Here is a 20715-nt window from a genome sequence, read left to right on the forward strand (position 1 = left end):
AGGTGACTTTTCAGTCTTACCTACTGGGTTTTTAATGTCATTTTATGTACTCTTTCTTTGCCTTTCAACTTGAAACATCTTCCCCACTCTCTCTTCAGCTTCCAAGTTGTTCCCAGTGGGTTCTCAACAGCTTGAAAACCTTCTTTGATATGCCTTAGTCAAAAACCTGGAAACTACTTTAGAATTGATGCTGGGTCAGATTTTGCCAATAAATTCCCCAGAACTCTTTCACATTGTATCTGTAAAATCTTTAAAACTTCCAACATAGAGAGAATGCTATATTAGTACTCCCTCCAGCACATTGTGTTTTGTTATTGTTATTGTTGTTGACTGCCAAATACAAAAATGTGTGGGGCAATTAAAGGGATGATTACTTACTCAAACTATTGCATTAGGCAGAGCATTCATTAAAGAGGAACATCTCAAAGAAAAGGAAGGTGGCCTGAGCTTTAACAAAGGCAGATAGATGAGGTCATCTCAGAGTCATATGGGAATCAGGAAGGGAGGGTAGAAGGGATTTTATCTTGGAATATGTGAGAACAGGAGGTCTTTTGTAGCTGGCCTTTTCTGGACTGCAAAAGGGTAGGGGAAATTCCTTAGCCATCTCTGCCTCTCAGGAGCACAGGACTCAGTTCATTATTTTGTTCATGATCAATGAATGTCATCATGGCTGACCTAACCAGAGGTTGTTCAAACCTCCTAGATGGGGTGAAGCAGGGTCTCAGGAACAGTCCCTCAAGGCAATGCTGTTGGCATTGGTCCTCCAAACCCTCTGAACCATATGTTTTGTCGTGGTGGTTTGGAGTCCCAAAAATGCTGGGACAATTGCGAGGCAACCTAGCGTTTGGATAGGGATCTGGGGTGTCAGGTTTTAGTTCTTGGTGATGTTGGTTGAAGGGAGAAATACTGTAGAAATTAATTCAAAATCTATAACCAGATATTGAAGAAGCCTAGAAGAATTGAACATTTCAAAAGGGTTGACACTTTGTTCGGAGAAACAGCTCCAGTCCAATTTGCAGGTTGACTCCAAAACAGACATTTCCAGGATAAGGAAGGAATCCCTTAAATTTCTAACAGACAAGACAGAGTTTGCATCTCTATCAGTAACCTGCAATTTATAAACAGGGGTGAAATAGCTCAAAAACAATTCAGCCAGAATGACAACCTGGAAGAGTGTGCTAGAGACAAGATGTAATTATCCATTGAAACACAAAATTTCTCACTATAGCTCTTAAAGTACAGGTGAAAAATATAAACATAATTTGCTAGTATAATCAAGTCCGGCCCATCTTTACTTTAGAACATAATCTTAAATCTAGTGCCAGGAAGAGGAAATAATCTTTGATATTGTGCAAACATTATTCCTTGATCAAATAATTAAAATTCAGGAAGAAAACATTGGTAGATCTATTAATTTTAAGTAAGAAATGAGAAATTGCTACCCATGGCTCATCTAACAAAGTTTAGATTAAGATCCAGAATGAGCACAAAGCTCTAGACATTCGACAAGTTGGAAATCCTTTCTATTATTCTGTATTTTTGTTTGCATAACACTGTATCATTGTCAAATTCACACACATACACACACTCACACTCACACGCACACAAACACACGCCAACCACATGCAAAACAATTTGGGATCTATGAAATTTGAGTCATTAGGGGATGAAAAACATTTTTAAACAAGGTGCAAAAGCCCTTAGAAACCATCATTTGAGAGTCAGAAGAAGACAATTAAATTAATTTAATCAATCCTCATCATTCTTTGCCATTAATCTGCTGCTTTGTTTTCTGATTGTTATTCAATGGTGCCTGAAACTGAAGGACAGCTTGGCAATACTGATCTATAGATTAGATTAAGGAATTAGAATCATTACATCAAAATGTGGGCAGGGATAATAACATGGCATCCGGGGAGTTCCTTAGAAAGACAGGAATCTCAGGCCCTATCCAAATCTATTGGTCCCAATCTGCATGTTAATGAGATTCTCAGGTAATTCTTACAACCTTAAAAAATCTGATAGATAGGGACTTGTCTAGAGGACTCAGAAAGATGGAGAATGTGAACTAGGGAGAATTTCAGAACACAATACACTCATAGACAGCTGGTCAGTGCAGCTCTGTTTACACAGCCACTTAGCTGCCAAGTCCCTTGTTGCCAGGTATCTTTGTGAGTTGCCACTGTTTTTCATCTGGTGTAGTTGGCTGCCGATTAGTGGGCAAGGCAAGGACCGGAAGAGAACAGACAAATCAACTCTTCTGTGTTAAAACCACTGAATTGTTTTAGTTTAGTGAGAATGTTTTGGGTGACCTCACGAACACATCTTTTATGTTCATCACTTTTAAAATATATTTCAGTTTTCATCATAACAAACTTTGTGAAACAGCCAACTATAAAATGCAGTGATGAGAGTACAAATGTCATATTTTCCTAGGTAGTTAGTTGCAAATTGAAGTGGTTATTGCTAATATTAGATGTTGAGTTTTAAGAGCTTGGGCTGTGGTTAAATTGGTGGATATGTGGATTACATGGAGAGTCACATTCTTATCATTAAAATAGAGCCCAAGGTCTCTGGAATGCTTGGATTCCACAGTGCAAGGAATGAGTAACATTCAGTAATTGATTTATCTAACAAATATATTTATAGTTGTAAATGTATAAGGTAGTAAAACAAAGAGTTTCCCACACACTTCTTTCCATATTAGCAACATCTCATATCAATATATTTGCTACACTTAGTGAAGTACATGCAGTTTCCCCTAATTTTTAGCCAAACTCCTTCTATCCCTCCCAACTCTTCCAGTTTCTAGTAATCCACATATTGAGGTTGTGTTTTTTAAGCTCCCACAGATGAGGAAGAATATACAGTATTTGACTTCCTCTATTTGGTATATTTTATGCACTACGATATCCTCCAGTTCCCTCTATTTTTCTGCAAAGGATACATTTCGTTTTTTATAACTAAATGGTAATCTACTGTGTGTATATATCACATTTTCTGTATCCTTTCATCTGATCATGGGCAGCTTGATTGATTCCATATTTTAGCTATTGTGAACAGTGTTTCTCTAAGCATTGTGGAGCAGGTATCTCTTTGATACAATTGATTCATGTCTTTTGGGCATATATTCAGTAGTGGGATTGCTCAGTCATATAGGAATTCACTTTTTCATTTTCAAAGAAACTTTTTTAAAAGATTTATATATTTACTTGAAAACCAGAGTTACACACAGAGAGAAGGAGAGACAGAGAGAGAGAAAGAGAAAGGTCTTCGACCCTCTGGTTCACTCCCCAGATGGCCACAATGTCTGAAGCTGCGCCAATCCGAAGCCAGGAGCCAGGAGCTTCATCAGGGTCTCCCACGTGGGTGCAAGTGCCCAAGGACTTGAGCCATCTTCTACTGTTTTCCTAGGCCATAGCAGAGAGCTGGATCGGAAGAGGAGCAGCCAGGACACAAACTGGCAGCCCTCAAACTTTTATAGTGTTTTCCACATTTGCTGCACTAAATTACATTCTCCCTAGCAGTGAGTAAGAGTTCCCCTTTCTTTATATCCTGGTTAACATTTGTTACTCCCTGACTTTTTGATAATAGCCACTCTAAGCGGGAGGGGGGTGGGTGGTGGTGAAGAGGTGCTATCTCAATGTGGTTTTTACTTACATTTCCCTGATTGCTAGTGATTTTGAGCATTTTTTCATACATTTGTTGATTATTCACATTTATTTTTTGAGAATTACCTGTTCCAGTACTTTGCCCATTTCTTAACTGCATTGGTTGTTTCTTTTGGTGTTGATGTTTTTGAGTTGTTGGTATATTCTAGATATTAATCTTTTTTTTTATTTAGTAAATATAAATTTTCAAAGTACAGTTAATGAATTACAATGGCTTCCCTCCCCATAATTTCTCTCCCACTCACATCTTTTGTCACATAAGTAGCTTGTTGCCTCCTGTTCTGTCAGATGGCTTTTCATTCTATTGATTGTTTCATTTGCTGCACAGAAACTTTTGAGTTTGATACAATCTTTTTGAGTTTGTTATGTTTTGCTTTTCTTTTCTTTTTTTGACAGGCAGAGTTAGACAGTGAGAGAGAGAGAGACAGAGAGAAAGGACTTCCTTCCGTTGGTTCACCCCCCAAATGGCTGCTATGGCCGGCGCTGCGCTGATCCGAAGCCAGGAGCCAGGTGCTTCCTCCTGGTCTCCCATGGGGTGCAGGGCCCAAGGACTTGGGCCATCCTCCACTGCCTTCCTGGGCCACAGCAGAGAGCTGGACTGGAAGAGAAGCAACCAGGACAGAATCCGGCGCCCCAACCGGGACTAGAACCCGGGGTGTTGGTGCCGCAGTGGAGGATTAGGCTAGTGAGCCGTGGCACAGACCCTTTGCTTTGCTTTTGTAGCCTGTGCTTTTGGGTTCTTAGCCAAGAAATCATCACCTACACCAGTGTTTTAAAGTTTTTCCATTGTTTTCCTCTAACAGTTTCATAGCTTCAGGTCTTACATTTAGGTCTTTGATCCATCTTGAGTTGACTTCTGTAAATGGTGGGAAGTAAGAATCTAATTTCATTCTTTTATATATATAGTGCCGGTTTCACCGGCACCATTCATTTAAAAGGCTACACTTTCTTCAATGTATGTTCTGGGAATTTTTGTCAAAAATCAGTTAGCTGTAAGTACATGGATTAATTTCAGGGCTCACTATTCTGTTCCATTGATCCATGTGTCAGTTTTTGTCAGTACTATGCTGTTTTAATTACTATTGTTTTGTAGTATGTTTTGAAAACAAATATTGTGATACCTCCAGCTTGATTTCTACCACCACCCCACCCAGGATTGCTTTGGCTGTTCTGGGTCTGTGCTTTTGTATGAAATTTAGAATTGTGTTTACTAGTTTTGTAAAGAACGTCATTAATATTTGATGGGAATTGCAATGAATCTGCAGATTGCTTTAGGTAGTATGGATGCTTTCACAATATTAATTATTCCATTCCATGGTCAAGGAATATCTTTTGATTTTTGTGTGTGTGTCCTTGGTGACTTTTTTTAAATCAGTGTTTTGTAATTTTTTGTAGAGATGTACCACTTCTTTAGTTAATTTTATTCCTAAATATTTGATTTTTGGATCTATTGTGAATGGGATATCTTTATTTCTCTTTCACTGAAATCATGATATGTCGCTCCCCCTCTTCGTGGAGGAACGACACAGGACCCTGCGCTGTTCTTTTGTCTGCTCGGCCCTCCCTGGGTTTGCTGCTGGTTCTTCCCGGGTTGGCTACCGTCCCTTCCACCTCCGTGGAAGGGCGGTTCCCCCTGGCCACATTCCCCACTTCCGCGGGGGAGCGGCACACCGCCGGCCGGCTCTCTCGGGGGCTGCACAGGTGTTCCTTCAGATAGATGTTCCCCCTAGATGTTCCTGGTGCATGCCGTCTCTCTCCTCCTTTATAGTCCTCCTCCGCCAATCCCAACTCGGCTGCCCACATGCCGAGTACGCTGCTCTCCTCCAATCAGGAGCAGGATCAGCTCCTGGAGGTCATCACTCAAGTTGGCAAGAGGCAGCTGCGTAGAAGCTGTTTTCTCCTCCCCCAGCGCCATATTGTGGGAGAGCAGATGCATAGAATAAGTCTTAATTCCAGTAACTCAGTCCAGTCTGGGTTGCTCCCCACAATGATATACAAAAATGATATTATTTTTTGTATGTTGATTTTGTAACCTTTAACTTTACTGAGTTGCTTTTTCTGTTCTAACAGCTTTTTGGCAGAGTATTTATGTTTTACCATATGCAGACCATGTTATCAGCACACATGGATATTTTGACGTCTGCCTTTCTAATTCTGATGCCTTTGATTCATTCTTGTTTTTCTAAGTCCTCAAGATGCATAATTAAATCACTTTTCTGTTTTTTTTAATGTAACTACTTAATGTTTTAAACTTAATGTTTTAAACTCTTAATACTGCTTTTGCTTATCTCGTAGATTTTGATATGTTGTGTTTCCATGCTCATCTATTTCAATAATTTTTTTATTTCCTTTAAAATTTCCTCAATAAGCTTTGGTCATGCAGAAGCATGTTAATCTAACTGATTTTCCTTAATATGTGGGTTGACGCTTTTCGCTTACTGTCTTTAGGGTTCTCTCCTTGTCCTTAACTTTTGACAATTTGACTGCAGTTTGCCTTGGAGAAGATCCTTTCTGGTTGAGTGTGCTGGAGTTGCTTGGAGCGCCACGTATCTGGATGTTCATGTCTGTCTCAAGACTTGGGAAGTTTTCAACCATTATTTTATTTAGTAGGTTTCCAACGCCCTTTTACTTCTCTTCTCCTTCAGGAATCCCTATAATTTGAATACTTGATTGCCTAATGATAACCCATATTTCATGTAAACTTTCTTCATTTTTTGCTTCTATTTTTGTCTGGGTTATTTCAAAAATCTTATCTTCCAGATTAGAAATTCTTTCCTCCACTTAGTCTATTCTGCTGTTGAAGCTCTTTGTGACATGTTTATGTCATTTATTGAAATTTCCATCTCAAAAATTTCTGTTTGGTTCATTTTAATTGTCTCTACCTCCCTAGTGAATTTTTCACTCACGTCACATATTGTTTTCCTCATTTCTTTCAGCTGTCTATCTGTTCTTTTGCATCAGATTCAGTTTCCTTAAAGTCATTATTTTGAATTTTATTTCTGTAATTTCATGAATTTCCTTCATATCAGAATTTATTTTTGGAGAACTAGTGTATTCTTTTGGAGTTGTCATGCTACCTTGCTTCTTCATGTTTCTTGTTTCTCTATACTGACATCTGAGTGTCTTGTGTAATAGTAACTTTTTTATCTAAAGAATCTCTTTTATTTTAAATGTTCATTGTTTTGGTGGAATGCAGGCTATCACTTGACTTTTTGCTTAGTCTTTGATCCTATGTGAACCCAGAAGTGTAACCTTTGAGTGATTTCTTTTGCTTTAATCAATATCAGCTGTGTCTAAGTGACCTAGCAGTCTGTGGTCTGCAGAAGTTTGTAGGTATAGAAGCATGACTTTGAGGTGAATGTGGACTTCCTAGGCTATGTATCTTCAGTCCTCAGAGAGTTGGGCGGCATTACATTAGGGACTCTGATAGTCAGGGCCTTGTTCTTGGTGCTGTGAGACACAAAGCAGGCTTGTCCCACGGACAAGCCTGAGTGATCCTGGGGCTCGCGGCACCAATAGCTGATGCTCTAGAACTGTGTGATGTGGATGGGATCTTTCCCATATTTTGCTAAGAGAGTGCAACTGTTACATATAACATCAAAAGTCATAGTTACAGACCTGTGGGATGTGAACTAAACCCTACTCCAGTGGCCTACAGTGTCACTACAAGTTATATAGGAGATTTTGCATTGGCAGGTGTGGATCTGGAGAGGTGGAGTGCAGGTAGTTTCTTCCATATTGGGTAGATTCCACATTGGGTAGATTCAGGGAAGAGGGGAAGGAAATTAATACTGATTGTTACAGTCCTGTTGTTGCAGGATACAGTGGGGTTGTTACCTGTATCTTCCAGGGTAGGAGCCGAGTATTGGCCACGGTGGTAGCCTCTGGCCTGCAGTAGAAGGATGCAGTAAGAACACTTTAGGTACTGCAAGTGAGTGCTAGTTACTCCAGAGATTGTTATATCAGCATCAATAGTCTCAGCTGAAAAGGCACATATGGAAGTGCCCCAGTTTTCATGCAACATGCAAGGGCAATGTGGGGCTTGTGCCTAGGGTTGCCTAGGTTGCCGAGCTAGGACATGCAGAGGGTTTCCTCAGGTCAGGTCCAGATATTGTATGGCTGCTGTTGGTGTTAACCCCAAGAAACTGAGGCTAAGACCCCTGGCTCATGCTTAGTGAGACAAAAGAGCTCCAAGGCTTATGCCCTGAACTGCAACACTTGTAGGATGCAGGGGGTCTGCTCTCTGCCCTGTAAATTGCCCTGTCTCTGGCTTTGATCACTTCTGGTAACAGCAGGACTGCTAGTTGTCCCTGAGTCAGAACAGAGTTCCACAGTGAATTACCACAGAAAATTGAGTCTGGTGCTTTGCGAGGGGGGAGGCAATGTGGTCTCCCTCTCTGGAGAAAAGTTGTCATTCAGACTCCGGGGTCAGTAGAATTATCCCTCAGTTCAAGCTGCCGGGGGTGGGATGCTGTCACAACTTTTCCCCATGTTATCTTGGGAAGGTGGTGATTCCCTGCTGGCTGCAGGCCTTAGACTGCCTAGGTGCACAGTGTCTGGTGGCATAGGCAGCCATGGCGGTGTCTCCTCTTTCTTCACTGTCTCATGGAGTCTCTTCTATTTTCAATTTCTCCACTGAAAACATCTTTCAATCAGTCCCCTGGAATGTAGAACTTCTTTTTTTTTAATTTATCCATTTAAAAAGCAGACCTAGAGAGAGAGAGAGAGAGAGAGAGAGAGAGAATCATTCATCTGCTCCCCAAATGGCCACAATGGCCAGGGTTGGGCCAAGCTGAAGCTTCTGTCAGTTCTCTCATATGGGTGCAGGGGTCCAGGCACTTGCACTATCTTCCACTGATTTCTACTTTCCCAGGTACATTAGTAGGAAGCTGGATCAGAAGTGGGGCATCCAGGAGTTGAACTGGCACCCATGTGGAATGCCTGCATTGCAGGTGGCAGCTTAACCTACTATGCCAGCCCCTTTCCTGCCTTTCTCTTATCTTTCTGCAGCTGAGGTTAGTGAGGATTCTCACTATTCAGGCACTTTGGAATCCCACCGCCAGCTAATTTTGAGTTTGATTTCTTCTTGCTTTTCTAGGCCTTTGAGATGCATCCTTAGATCATTTAAGATTTCTCTAGTTTGTTAATATAAGCACTTACTGCTATAGACTCTCCTCTTAATATTGCTTTTGTGTATCACACAGATTTTGATTTGTTACATTTTAATTTGTTTCAAGAGAAATTTTTTCATTTTAAATTTTTTTCCCTGATCCATTGATCATTCAAGTGTCATGTTTAATTTCCATGTATTTGTCAGTTTTCTAGTGTTCATGCTTTTTTTCTTGCTTTATTCCTTTGAGGTCTGAGGAGATACAAGGTATGATTTAAGTCTTTTTAAATTCACTGAGACTTGGTTTGTGGCCCAATATATGTTCTATACTAGAAAATGTTCCATGGACTGATGTGAAGAGTGTGTATTCTGTAGCTGTTGGATGAAATGCTTAGTAAATGTCTGCTAGGTACATTTGTCAGTAGTATGATTCAACTCTGATGTATCTTTGATCATTTTCTGTTGGATGATCTGTCTATTGATGACACTGGGATGTTAAATTCCTCCACCATTGGAGGAGTCTATCTCTCCCTTTAGGTCTAATGGTATTCACTTTATATATCTTTCTTGTCTTGTTTTGGATATATATACACATACACACACACACACACACACTTACAAGGAACTTCCATATATGCCTTGTAAGCTGAGGCTGTTGATGTTAGTATGGTATCTTTGGAATAACTTGCACTCACTTGCAGTACCTAAAGTGTTCTAACTGCATCGCTCTACTGCAGACAGGAGGCTACCACCATAGCCAATACTTAGCTCCTACCCTCAGAGATTTAGGTAACAACCCCACTGTATCCTGCAACAACAGGACTATAACAAGCAGTACTAAATCATATATATATATATATATATGAATGATTTATTTTACTTATTTGAAAGGTAGAGTTACAGAAAGGGGAGAGAGAGAGAGAGAAAGAGAGAGAGAGAATCATCAATCTGCTGGTCCACTCTCCAAATGGCTACTGGGCTGGGCCAAAATAAGCTAAGAGCCAGGAACTTCATCAGGGTCTCCCACATGGGCACAGGGGCTCCAGCACAGGAGCTGGATTGGAAGTGGAGCAGTCGGGACTTGAAGTGGTTCCTGTATGGGTTGCTGGCTTTACAGGTAGTGGTTTAACCTGCCATGCCACAATGCCAGCCCTGGTGCAACTACGTGATTATTGTATTTTTGGCTGAATCAATCCTCTTGTCAATATATAATTCCATTATTTGTCTCTTTTTACATTTTTTGATTTAAAGTGTTATATTACTTTATTAAAATTTTATTTATACAAATTTATAAAAATCTATTTATTTATTTATTTGAAAGGCAGAGTGACAGAGACAGAGGAGGAACCATAGAAAAAAGATCTTCCATCTTCTGAGTCACTCCTCAAGTGGCTGCAATAGCTGGGACTGAAACCGGATGCAGGGACTCCATCTAGGTCTTTCACATGGTCAAGTACTTGCACCATCTTCTTCTGCTTTCCCAGGCACGTTAGCAGGGAGCTGTATAGGAGAGTGGAGTGGCTGGGACTTGAACCAGGGCTCATGGTAGCACTTAACATACAGTGTAACACCAGCACCTAAAGTGTTTTGTCTGATATTTGCATAGGTCCTTAAACTCATTTTTGGCTTTCATGAATTCTATAAATATGTTTGTTGAATCCCTTTCCATTAGCCAGACACAATGCCAGGGACTGAGGTGTAAGGGCAGACAAGGTTTGCCTGCTGCTAAACTCACTTTCTAAGGGGAGGAATAGGTAATGAATCAGGAAATAAATAAAATAGGAAAGTTTAGATAATGATTTTGGTAAGAGTACGAATAAACTAAAGCAAGATCATGTAGTAGGGAATGATTTGAGAGGTTATCCATGAAGGTCTCTCTGACTTTTAAACCGAATGCTGAAAGATAAAGTCCCACAAAGATTTGGGGGCACAATATTCCATGCACAGTGAACAGAAGTGTAAAGGCATGGATGTGGGACAAGGACAGAAAAAAGATCACTGTTGTTAGGTTGGAATGAGGAGACTGGTACAAGGTGAAATTTCTGAATATCAGAGGCTACAATATGTGGAAACAAATTGCCTGGGAAGGGAATTTTGTTTATGTTAAGTACAAAGGAATGTCTTTAAAAAGTGATGCTGTTATGCCCAGTTCAGTCGTCCCCAAAGACCACCAAGGAGTCGATACCGCTGTAAAGCACACGAGAGTTTTATTGCAGGTCCGGGCCTGGTCTCTCAATCAACACCAATGCAGCGGGTCTGAATTGAGAGCCCTGACCCTTCAGTTAACAGGGTTTTTAAGGGTTTTCAGAGACATTCTATACATCATGGTACCATTTAGCAAATCATCCCATCCCGCGGGAAATTCAAAGGACATCTCTTAGAATTGATTAGTGCATCCAGTGGCGGGAATGGACCTACTAAAGGTGGTTGGATGGCTTTGGGGTTGATGCCTTTTGGATTGATTGGCTGAAGCATAGGATCTGAGCTGCTGGGGTGTATGTGCCGAACTGCAGGGTCTCGGGTAGCTATCAATCACCTCATCTGCCCTGAGAAGACACCAGAAACTCTAGGTATTTCTCTGTTATCTGCTAATTGGCTGTTGCTAGGAGAGTTTATTGCAAGGGGAGTTCATTTATTTACTTTCAGGAGCTTCCGGCTTAGGGTTCAGGGCCTGGTCAGGCCCAAGTTACAAGATGGGGGCCTAATTTAAAATAGTTACACCTTGATCCAGGCTCAGGTCTCACAATGCAACTCTATGAATCTCTATACAGTGGCTCCTTTTTTTAAAAAAATATTTATTTATTTGAGAGGTAGAGTTACAGACAGTGAGAGGGAGAGACAGAGAAAGGTCTTCCTTCTGTTGGTTCACTCCCCAGATAACTGCAACAGCAGGAGCTGTGCAGATCTCAAGCCAGGAGCCAGGTGCTTCTTCCTGGTCTCCCATGTGGGTGCAGGGTCCCAAGCACTTGGGCCATCTTCTACTGTTTTCCCAGGCTGTAGGCAGAGAGCTGGATTGGAAGAGGAGCAGCCAGGATTAGAACCAGCACCCATATGGGATGCGGGTGCCTTAGGTGGAGGTTTAACCTAATGCGCCAGAGTGCGGGCTCCTATACAATGGCTCTTGCTAAGCCTTTCAAACACCCTGAAGTTCGGGATTCTAAGTAAGTTGTGTGCCCTGGAAGGCAAGAATTTGGAGGCTTGAAGTTCCTATGCAACTGCCTTGAGGGAACTTAAGGGTGCTTGAAGATAAGCTTTTTGTTTGTTTTAAATTATGTATTGGAGAGAGAAAGAGAGAGAGAGAGAAAAGAGAGAGAAAGAGAAAGAGAGAGAGAGAGAGATCCCATCAGCTTGTTCACTCCCCAGATGGGTGTAGGGGATAGAAAAAGCTTGGGGCTGAGACCTAAATGCAAGTCTCTTATACAAATGTCAGGGACCCAATCACTCCTGCCTCCCAGGGTCTACAAGAGCAGAAAGCTGGAGTCAGAAGCCAGAGCAGGATACTGGAAAATAGGTACTCCTGGAATATGGGATGTGGGCCATTTAATCACTGGGCCAAACCTCTGCCTTTGGCTGTGTATTTAAGTAATCACAGATTTTCTTTACAAAGGCAAGCTAATGGGGTCCAGCCACAGACTGTCAGTGCTTGAAAGAGTCAGTCTGTTTGTCCTATGAGAACATACCACCCTTGAACTCATTCTGCGGTAAACAACATACTAAATGGCAAGAGTATCAATCAGGATTGAACCAGGGAAGCAGAACCTGTAACGCCTATATGTGATTTACTATTAAAAATGAGTTTATGAGATTGTAGGCCCTGGCTGAGCAAGTCCAAAGTGTGCACGGCTAAATCAGAAAGGAAATATCTGGACAGTCTAGGCACAGGCAGAGTTATTGTCCTGTGGTGGAATTTCTTTCCTGGCTCTGGGAAGCTTCAGCTCTGCTTTTAAAGCTCCCCAAATGATTAAGTCTGGCTCGTTCAGGTTATCTAGCATAATCTCTTTTACCTAAAGTCCATTGATTATGGACTTTCATGACATCTGCAAAATTCCTTCCAAACCACACCTAGATAGGATTACTTGAATAACTGGAGACACTAGCCTAGCAAATTAACACCAAGAAAGAAGTCATCATAGCGAAGTTGAAGATATTCCTTTATGATCTTAAACAAATTAGATAAATTGCTAATCATTTCCTACATGCATTATATTCCATGCAGAACCACTCACATGGTAATGTAAGAACATTATGCCATTAACCCAGCAGATGTTGCTACTATGAATAGTAAGAGGAATTGATTACCATTATAGATTTAGCCGGGGCTATATTAACGACATCTTTTTTTTTAATTTTATTTATTTGAGAAGCCGAGATGGAGAGACAGCTCCCATCTGCTAGTTCACTCCTCAAATACCCGCCATGGCCAGACCTTGGCCAGGCTAAAACCAGGAGCCAGAAGTTCAACTCAGGTCTCCCATATGCGTGGCAGGGATCCAGTTACTCCATTAGTGCTGCCACTGAGAGCCTGCTTTGAAGGAAGCTGGAGTCAGGAGCTGCAAGGAAGTATTAAACCTAACTACTCTGATGTGGGATCTGAGTGTCTTTTTTTTTTTTTTTTTTTTTTTTTTTTTTGAGAGGCAGAGTGGACAGTGAGATAGAGAGACAGAGAGAAAGGTCTTCCTTTTCGCGTTGGTTCACCCTCCAATGGCCGCCGCGGCCGGCACGCTGCGGCCGGCGCACCGCGCTGATCCGAAGGCAGGAGCCAGGTACTTCTCCTGGTCTCCCATGGAGTGCAGGGCCCAAGCACTTGGGCCATCCTCCACTGCCTTCCCGGGCCACAGCAGAGAGCTGGCCTGGAAGAGGGGCAACCGGGACAGAATCCGGTGCCCCGACCGGGACTAGAACCTGGTGTGCCGGCGCCGCAAGGCGGAGGATTAGCCTAGTGAGCCATGGTGCCGGCCTCTGAGTGTCTTTAACTGATGTCTTTACCAATAGGCTAGTGACCCAAGCCATGGTGAAATAAAGGGCGTTTGCTTGTGAAGCCAAAGAAAGTTTACAGGCACAGTCTGCAAAGACCACTGGAGTATTAGGAGGTGCTGGGAGTTTGAGTGTATTTTAAGAGAGGAAGTCAGCCTGCCAGCAGCCATCACCCCGCCCATAGGCACTGCAGCTATATTTCCTTACAGAGATCTATCTCAGAAGAAAAGGATTCAGTTCCACAAGGTTCCGGTGATTAGTTGATGTTTAATTTCTCATTTGTTGTAAATAGCCATTTTTATGAGTAATTTTGCATTTGTATTGTTCTTTTTCTTAAATAGAGCACCCTAAGTTGTAAGTTTCAGGCCCAGGAAACAGGTATCCACCCCTGCATGTGAACATTTATTATCTGTGTTCTCACTAAAAGAAAAATGAGTCAACTAAGCCAGCTTGCCCCTTGCATCATCACGTGAGTCTGTCACTTGGTTATCGGCTTACTTGTCCTGAAACCCTCTCAGTTGTGATGAGGATGCCTCATCCAGCTGAGACAGAAATCTCAGTAACAGCTAGTCTCTTCCGAGGTGGTATTCTGGCTTCTACAGTGGAGCTCAGGAGATTGTCCAGGTGTTCAGAATTCTTTGCGCAGTCACATGGAACAGGATCAACTGCTAATGTACAGAAATCCACACTGCCTCCTGGAATGAAGTAAATGTCTCTCTGCTTACAACTAGCTCAAGTTTATTCATTTTGTTTTATTGCTATGCAATAAACATAATAAACATAGTCACAGAGTTCAAATATTGGAACATATAAAAATTATTTAGTGAGAAGTTGCCCTCTGTCCTGTAATGATGATCTATCCACTTCCCACCCTCATCTGTTGCTGTCATCCTTTATTACAAGGTTCTGTGTATCCTTTTAGGGTTTCTGTATGTATTTATGATTTTACAATTTGACTCCTCCTTCCATTCGGATTTCTTTAGTCTGATATGCTTTTCACATCCTTCTGTAAATTATTTCCCAATGACTTTATTTTATTTGAGATATGTATTGGGTTTTTGTTTGAGCCAATTAACACATCCCATTTTTTAAAAAAGTGCATCTTTAAACCTTTTTAAATTATTGATTTCCATTTTATTTGGAAGGCAGAGAATATGAGAGAGAGAGAGAGAGAGAGAGAGAGAGAGAGAGAGAGATTGAGGCAGGAATCTTCCATTTGCTGGATCACTCCACAAATGCCCATGACAGCTAGAGCTGGGCCATGCTGAAACCCAGAATTAGGAACTCAGTACCTGTTTCCCAGGTGGAGGCAGGGACCTAAGTTCTTGGGCCATATTGCTGCTAACTCACAAAGTGTGCATAACCTGGAAGTTGGGTCAGAAGCCGAAGAGCCAGGACTGGAACCAGCACTGCTATGGGATGCAGGCATCCCAAACAGTAACTTAAAGTGTGCACCAAATGCCTGACCCCAAACATCCCTTTTTTAGCATTGGGAAATTGAATATATTCATATGTTTGACATTTGTTTTTGCATTTCTAAGACTCTTTTATGTTACTTATTGTTTATATTTTTTCAGTTTTCACTGCATCTTAAGTTTTTTTTTAATTTGGAGGGAAGAATATGCATGTTTATTCTAGTTATTAACTTTATAATTATAGGTTCATATACTTTCCCTAGTTCTTTCTCTAAGTTAGGGATCATTACAGGCCCAGCAATGTGGTGCAGCAGGTTAAGTCACCATTTTATGCACCTTGGATGGAAGCAGACAATATTCAAGTACTTGATCCCCTGCACTTGGGAGACATGGATGTAATTCCTAACTCCTGGCTTCTTCCTGTACTAGCCCTGGCTGTGCTGACCATTTGTGTAGTGAATCAGCAGATGAGATATGTCTCTCTCCCTTTCTATTTGTAACTCTACTTTCAGATATAAAGTAAATCTTAAAAAAGAGATAAGGACTATTAGATCATGCTGAGTGATGATAGAATGAGCATATTTCCTTATTTTGCTTTCTGTCTTCTACAGATAATTTTATTCAACAATAGAATCTTCCTTTCTGCCTACTTTTATTTTGTTGAGTTTGCTATTACTTGACTTGTCGGCTGTAAGTGATAGTCTTTGTCCCTGATTTATCATGAATGTGGCTTCTTTCTCCCTTACCTTAACAGTTTTTGTTAATTGTTTCATTTCTAAATTGTTGGACATGTGATGTTCACTTTTAGTAATTTCCCCAAAAAGAATTCTTGGGAACAATACTCCCTTAATTCCCTGCATGTTGAAACTATTTATAGTTTGGAAATTTGAGAGACAGTTTGGAGTTTTATGTGTTTATATATACGTATCTGTATATATGAGTATATATATGTGTGTGTGTGTTTGTGTGTGTATATATATATATAATTCTTAGCTCACACATTCTTTCCATGATTATCTTATAGGTTTTGTCCTACTGGATTTTGGTATTGATCATTCCTATGAAACCTTCTACTGCAAGATAGATATTTTTCTCCTTTTAAGTGACTTGTTCATTTTGTCTGGCTGCCAAAGGATTCTCTATCTTTCAAGACTAATCACTTCACTAGAATGTGACTTGGTTTCGAGTATGAATGAATTATTTCTGACACACAATGTGTCCTTTGAGTATAAAAATCAAGCTGTATTTTATTTGAGAAAAATTATATGAAATGATGTTTTAAATTGTTATAATTTGGTTGTTTTCTTTCTTCCTTTCAACCTCCCTTCTTTCCTTTCCTCTCTCATCCCCCGTGCCCTTTCTTTCTCTCAAAGTTTTTTCTTTGAAAGGCAGAGAGAGAGAGAGAGAGAGAGAAATGATAGATAAATATCTTTGATCCATTAATCTTCTCCCCAGCTGGCTGCAATTGCCAGGGCTGGGCCAGGTAGAAGCCAGGAACCTGGACCTTGATTTCGGTCCTCTTCCGCTGCCTTCCCAGTCACATTAATAAGCACGCAAACTGGCATTTTGAAATGGATTTCTGGAAACATAAGCAATGGCTTAACCCTCTGTGTCATAACAATGGCTCCTAGTTTTCTTTCTTAAGGATTCCTCCAATTATGTTTGTGGATCCACTCTTTGCCTGTCTCAAATATCTATCACTTTTCTCTGTAACTCATTCTGCTTTTAGCGTTCTGTTTTATTTGTATTTCTCATATCTATACTTGATATTTCTCACAAGATAGTCTCCCTCTTGACATTTTTCCTGTTTTGCCAGCTCACATACTATCACTGCCCCTGTGTGATCTCTTTTCTGAGTTCTCTCACTTCTGCAATCTTCCTTTGTAGAAGTGATTGCTTGTTTAAAGTTTTAAGTTGAATTTGTGTCAGGATGCTGGTAACAGTATTTACCCGTACAAAAACTACATTTTTCTGTTGGTCGCCTGTGCATTAATTATTATTACTGCTCTTTTTCCATTTGATTTGCTTTAGGTTTTACCTTATAATACCTTTGTGTCCATACTATGCTAGTTTTTACAATTCTTTTATTTAATTCATTAACTTTAATGTATTGTATTTTCTAACACTTGAAATATGCAGAAGGTCCCAGAGTGAGAGTTTGGGATGTGGGATCTAGGTGCCTCCAAGCCATGGGGGAAGACTAATTTTAGAAAAAAAAAAAAAAGACGTCTATGTTAAACTTTAGATAGCCTCATCTGTTTCTCCAAACCAACAAGGAGAAGCCTCTAAGCTTCTAGGTCCAGGTGTGTTGCGCTCCCTTGACATGTGTGGATACTGAGGGATGTTGTATGATCCTGCAAGGTAAGCCGCTCTCCATCAGTGAGCAACTTTCGCCAACTTTTTGGAGATCTCCTGCTGGCACTCTCACAGTCTGCATACTGGAAACTTTGTCTCAGTTGCTTGGTGCCCCCGTCTTCATCCCCTGTCTTCATATTTTTTGGGCTGCAGATTACATGCTTTTTTGAAAAAAGTAACATTTGTAAAGTTATTTCCCCTCATTTCCAGGTTGTTCTTGCACCATTTCAAGAAAGAGAAGGTGAAAAATACTGATTTATACAATAATGTTTGTATTGGAAGTGGAGAGCTTTCTAAAAATTGCTTTTTAGGGGCCAGCGCTGTGGTGCAGTGGGTTAAAGTCCTGGCCTGAGGCGCCGGCATCCCATATGGGCGCCAGTTCTAGTCCCGGCTGCTCCTCTTCTGTTCCAGCTCTCTGCTATGGCCTGGGAAAGCAGTAGAAGATGGCCCAAGTCCTAGGGTCCCTGCACCCACGTGGAAGAGCCGGAGGAGACTCCTGGCTCCTGGATTCCGGTTGGCTCAGCTCCGGCCATTGCAGCCATGTGGGGAGTGAACCATCAGACAGAAGACCTCTTTCTCTCTCTGTGCCTCTCCTCTCTCTGTGTAACTCTGACTTTCAAATAAAATAAATCTTTAAAAAAATGCTTTTTAACCCCAAATAGATAAAGATGGTATCACACTAGAAAGTTGTTCACTGTTTCTTTTTATTTTCTCAAATTCATTGGCTGTGCATTTAAAGTGTTCCTCATGGCAGCTCCAACTTCATTCCATTTTATTCTTCCTCATAACATTTACATTTTTGTTAAATGGTACTGAATTGTGCAGAGTTACCTCAAAAGCAGCTTTTTTCTCAATGCTTTTATTCTCTTGTTCTCTCTAACTGATGTTTCCTTGTCTCCTTACCTTTCTTTCCATCCCTCTGTGTTTGTCATTACCATTAAAATATCATCTAGACTTCAAGATCTACCTCAAATAGTACTTAGTTTGAAAAGCCTTTCTCCTTCCCTATTATTGCCATAATCTCTTCATATGTTTATGCACACTTTTTGTAGCCTGTATTCTCTTAGAACTGCATTCTATTGTGCATGATGGTTTCACTATTTGTATACTGCTTCTACTTTCTACCACTTGGAAGAAAGCCTGTAACTTAGTCATATTTGTGCTCCAATTATGTCTGAGCACAGAACATTGTGCAATATATACATTCAATAAGTATTCATTGAAAGGATGAAATTACACAAAATCCCCAAATTATTTTTTTGAAAGCATGGCACAATTTCCTCCGAGTTCTGACTGCTGCACAATATAAGTACTCATGGGGGTAATTTGGCTCTGTTTGTTTCTAAAGCCACAGATTCCAGGAGATCAAAGTATTTTATAAGGATGTGACTGCAGATGTACGTGTTTAGTCATGCAGATAGTGAAACTGTGTTTTGATTATTTTAATTGTCTTATTTCAATACAGAATAATTTGTTCTTGGGTTTTTATGTGTCCTTGATAGCTGTTAAGTAGATTAGAAAACAAAAATGGAAAATGCAATCTTCTTTCAACTTCTGTCCTTCAATGGTGGATCTCTGTCATGATATAAATGCATTGATAGAACAAACTCAGTTAAAATTTAGCTTTTAAATAAAAGCAAATTAAAAGAAATAGCAGAAACTTAGAACATTTCCACTTTTTTTTGAGAACATAAAACTTAAGGATTTTCTCCACACTATTTCATTTCTCTGGGTCTCTGACCAGATATAATTTACTTGTCATTTTCTTCATTTTTGTAGCTTTGAAAGCTGTATTTGATGAGAAAAACCTGTTCCCCAAAGGCATCCTGGATCGTGAAAGAAGAGCCAAGCAATTATGTCAGGAAACAAGTTGTGAAATGAAGATAAAAAAGAAATAAGAGGCAATTTTAATTGAAAAAATTCATTGTTATATAATGTACATTTATAAATACAGGAAAAATCTAGAATTTTTCCTTTTTATTTGTATTTGAGCTTCTCAAGTTTCAAATTCAGATGATGCTTTGGTCCTGCCTTTATCTATCTCCTCCACTTTCCCTGTATTATTAATGAAAGAAAAATTGGACGAAAGAAGACAGAAAAGCAAGAAGCATTTTCTAGTATCAGGTGTTTTTATGAAATAATTATAATTCCACAACAAATTGTTCAAGTCAGTTGTCTTTCTGATTGTTTCCGTAGAAAAATATTTTTGGTCATTTTTCATTGTAAAACTTGCATTGAAATATATTAAAAGAGTACTGTGAGTGTCTACACATTGGAATATCTATTTTTGCTTCTTTACACTTGATAGTTATTTTAAAAAATGATTCTGAAAATAATATTTAGACCTTGTCAATAGCAGCTTCTCCTGTTACTTCTTGTTGACTCATATCCATTTTTTCTAGGTACAAGGGAACTTCAACAAGTGCATGGACAATGCATGTTATGAAAAACTGGGTATAGACTGCAATAAAGACTTTGCATCACAATAAACTTACCTTTTAATCCAAATTTCAATGAGTTTTTAAAATCTCATTCATATTCATTGGGAAATTACTACTTATGTTCCACTTCTAGACTTTGTTATTCCATACTTTAATATTGAGTGGTACAACACAAGCAAAGAGATAATAGCTTTGAAGGAAACTCAGCACTCATTTGTAGAAGGTCAAATAGGAAATGCTTGGTTGTGAAACTTATTGCCTCCTTTTGGACCTATTTTTCTTTAAACGTATCACCCTACTCCAGGCAACTAATACTTTATTCTGCTTTTTTTGTGTGTCCTGTAGAATGAAGCAAAATTGATTTATACAATTTTTTGCTATATATTTATATTTCAAAGAGTCCTTTCAAAAAATTATTATTTGAGAGGCAGAGAGACAAAGAGAGAGTGTGAGAAACAGAAGGAGAGAGTGAGCAAGAGGGCAAGCTCATCCTTTGGTTCACTCCCCAAATTCCCATAATGGTTGGGACTGGTTTGGGAGCTGGAAATTCAATATAAGCTTCCCACATCAGTGGCAGGAACCCATTGACTTGGGTTGTAACAGCTGGCTCCTAGAGTCAGAATTAGCAGGAAGCTGGAATCAGGAGCTTGCGCTGAGGACCAATCCCAGGTATTCTGATTTGGGTTGCAGGCTTCTTAACTGGCACTTAACTGCTAAGTTATACACACTCCTCCCAGATATTTGTATTT

The 20715-nt window shown here is 40.1% G+C and overlaps 1 protein-coding gene across 1 annotated transcript in view; it reads left to right on the forward strand.

Annotated features, from left to right (window-relative positions):
- The window catches only part of WDR49 (WD repeat domain 49), a 151968-nt gene extending 131750 nt beyond the window's left edge, over positions 1 to 20218 (forward strand). Inside the window, 1 exon segment of the mRNA XM_051818753.2 lies at positions 19305 to 20218. Coding sequence (XP_051674713.2) covers positions 19305 to 19423 — 119 coding nt within the window. The 3' untranslated portion in view covers positions 19424 to 20218.
- Positions 20219 to 20715: the final 497 nt, after the last annotated feature.

The sequence above is a fragment of the Oryctolagus cuniculus genome, chromosome 4 (genome assembly GCF_964237555.1).
Source record: "Oryctolagus cuniculus chromosome 4, mOryCun1.1, whole genome shotgun sequence".
In the NCBI taxonomy this organism is placed as follows: Eukaryota; Metazoa; Chordata; class Mammalia; order Lagomorpha; family Leporidae; genus Oryctolagus; species Oryctolagus cuniculus.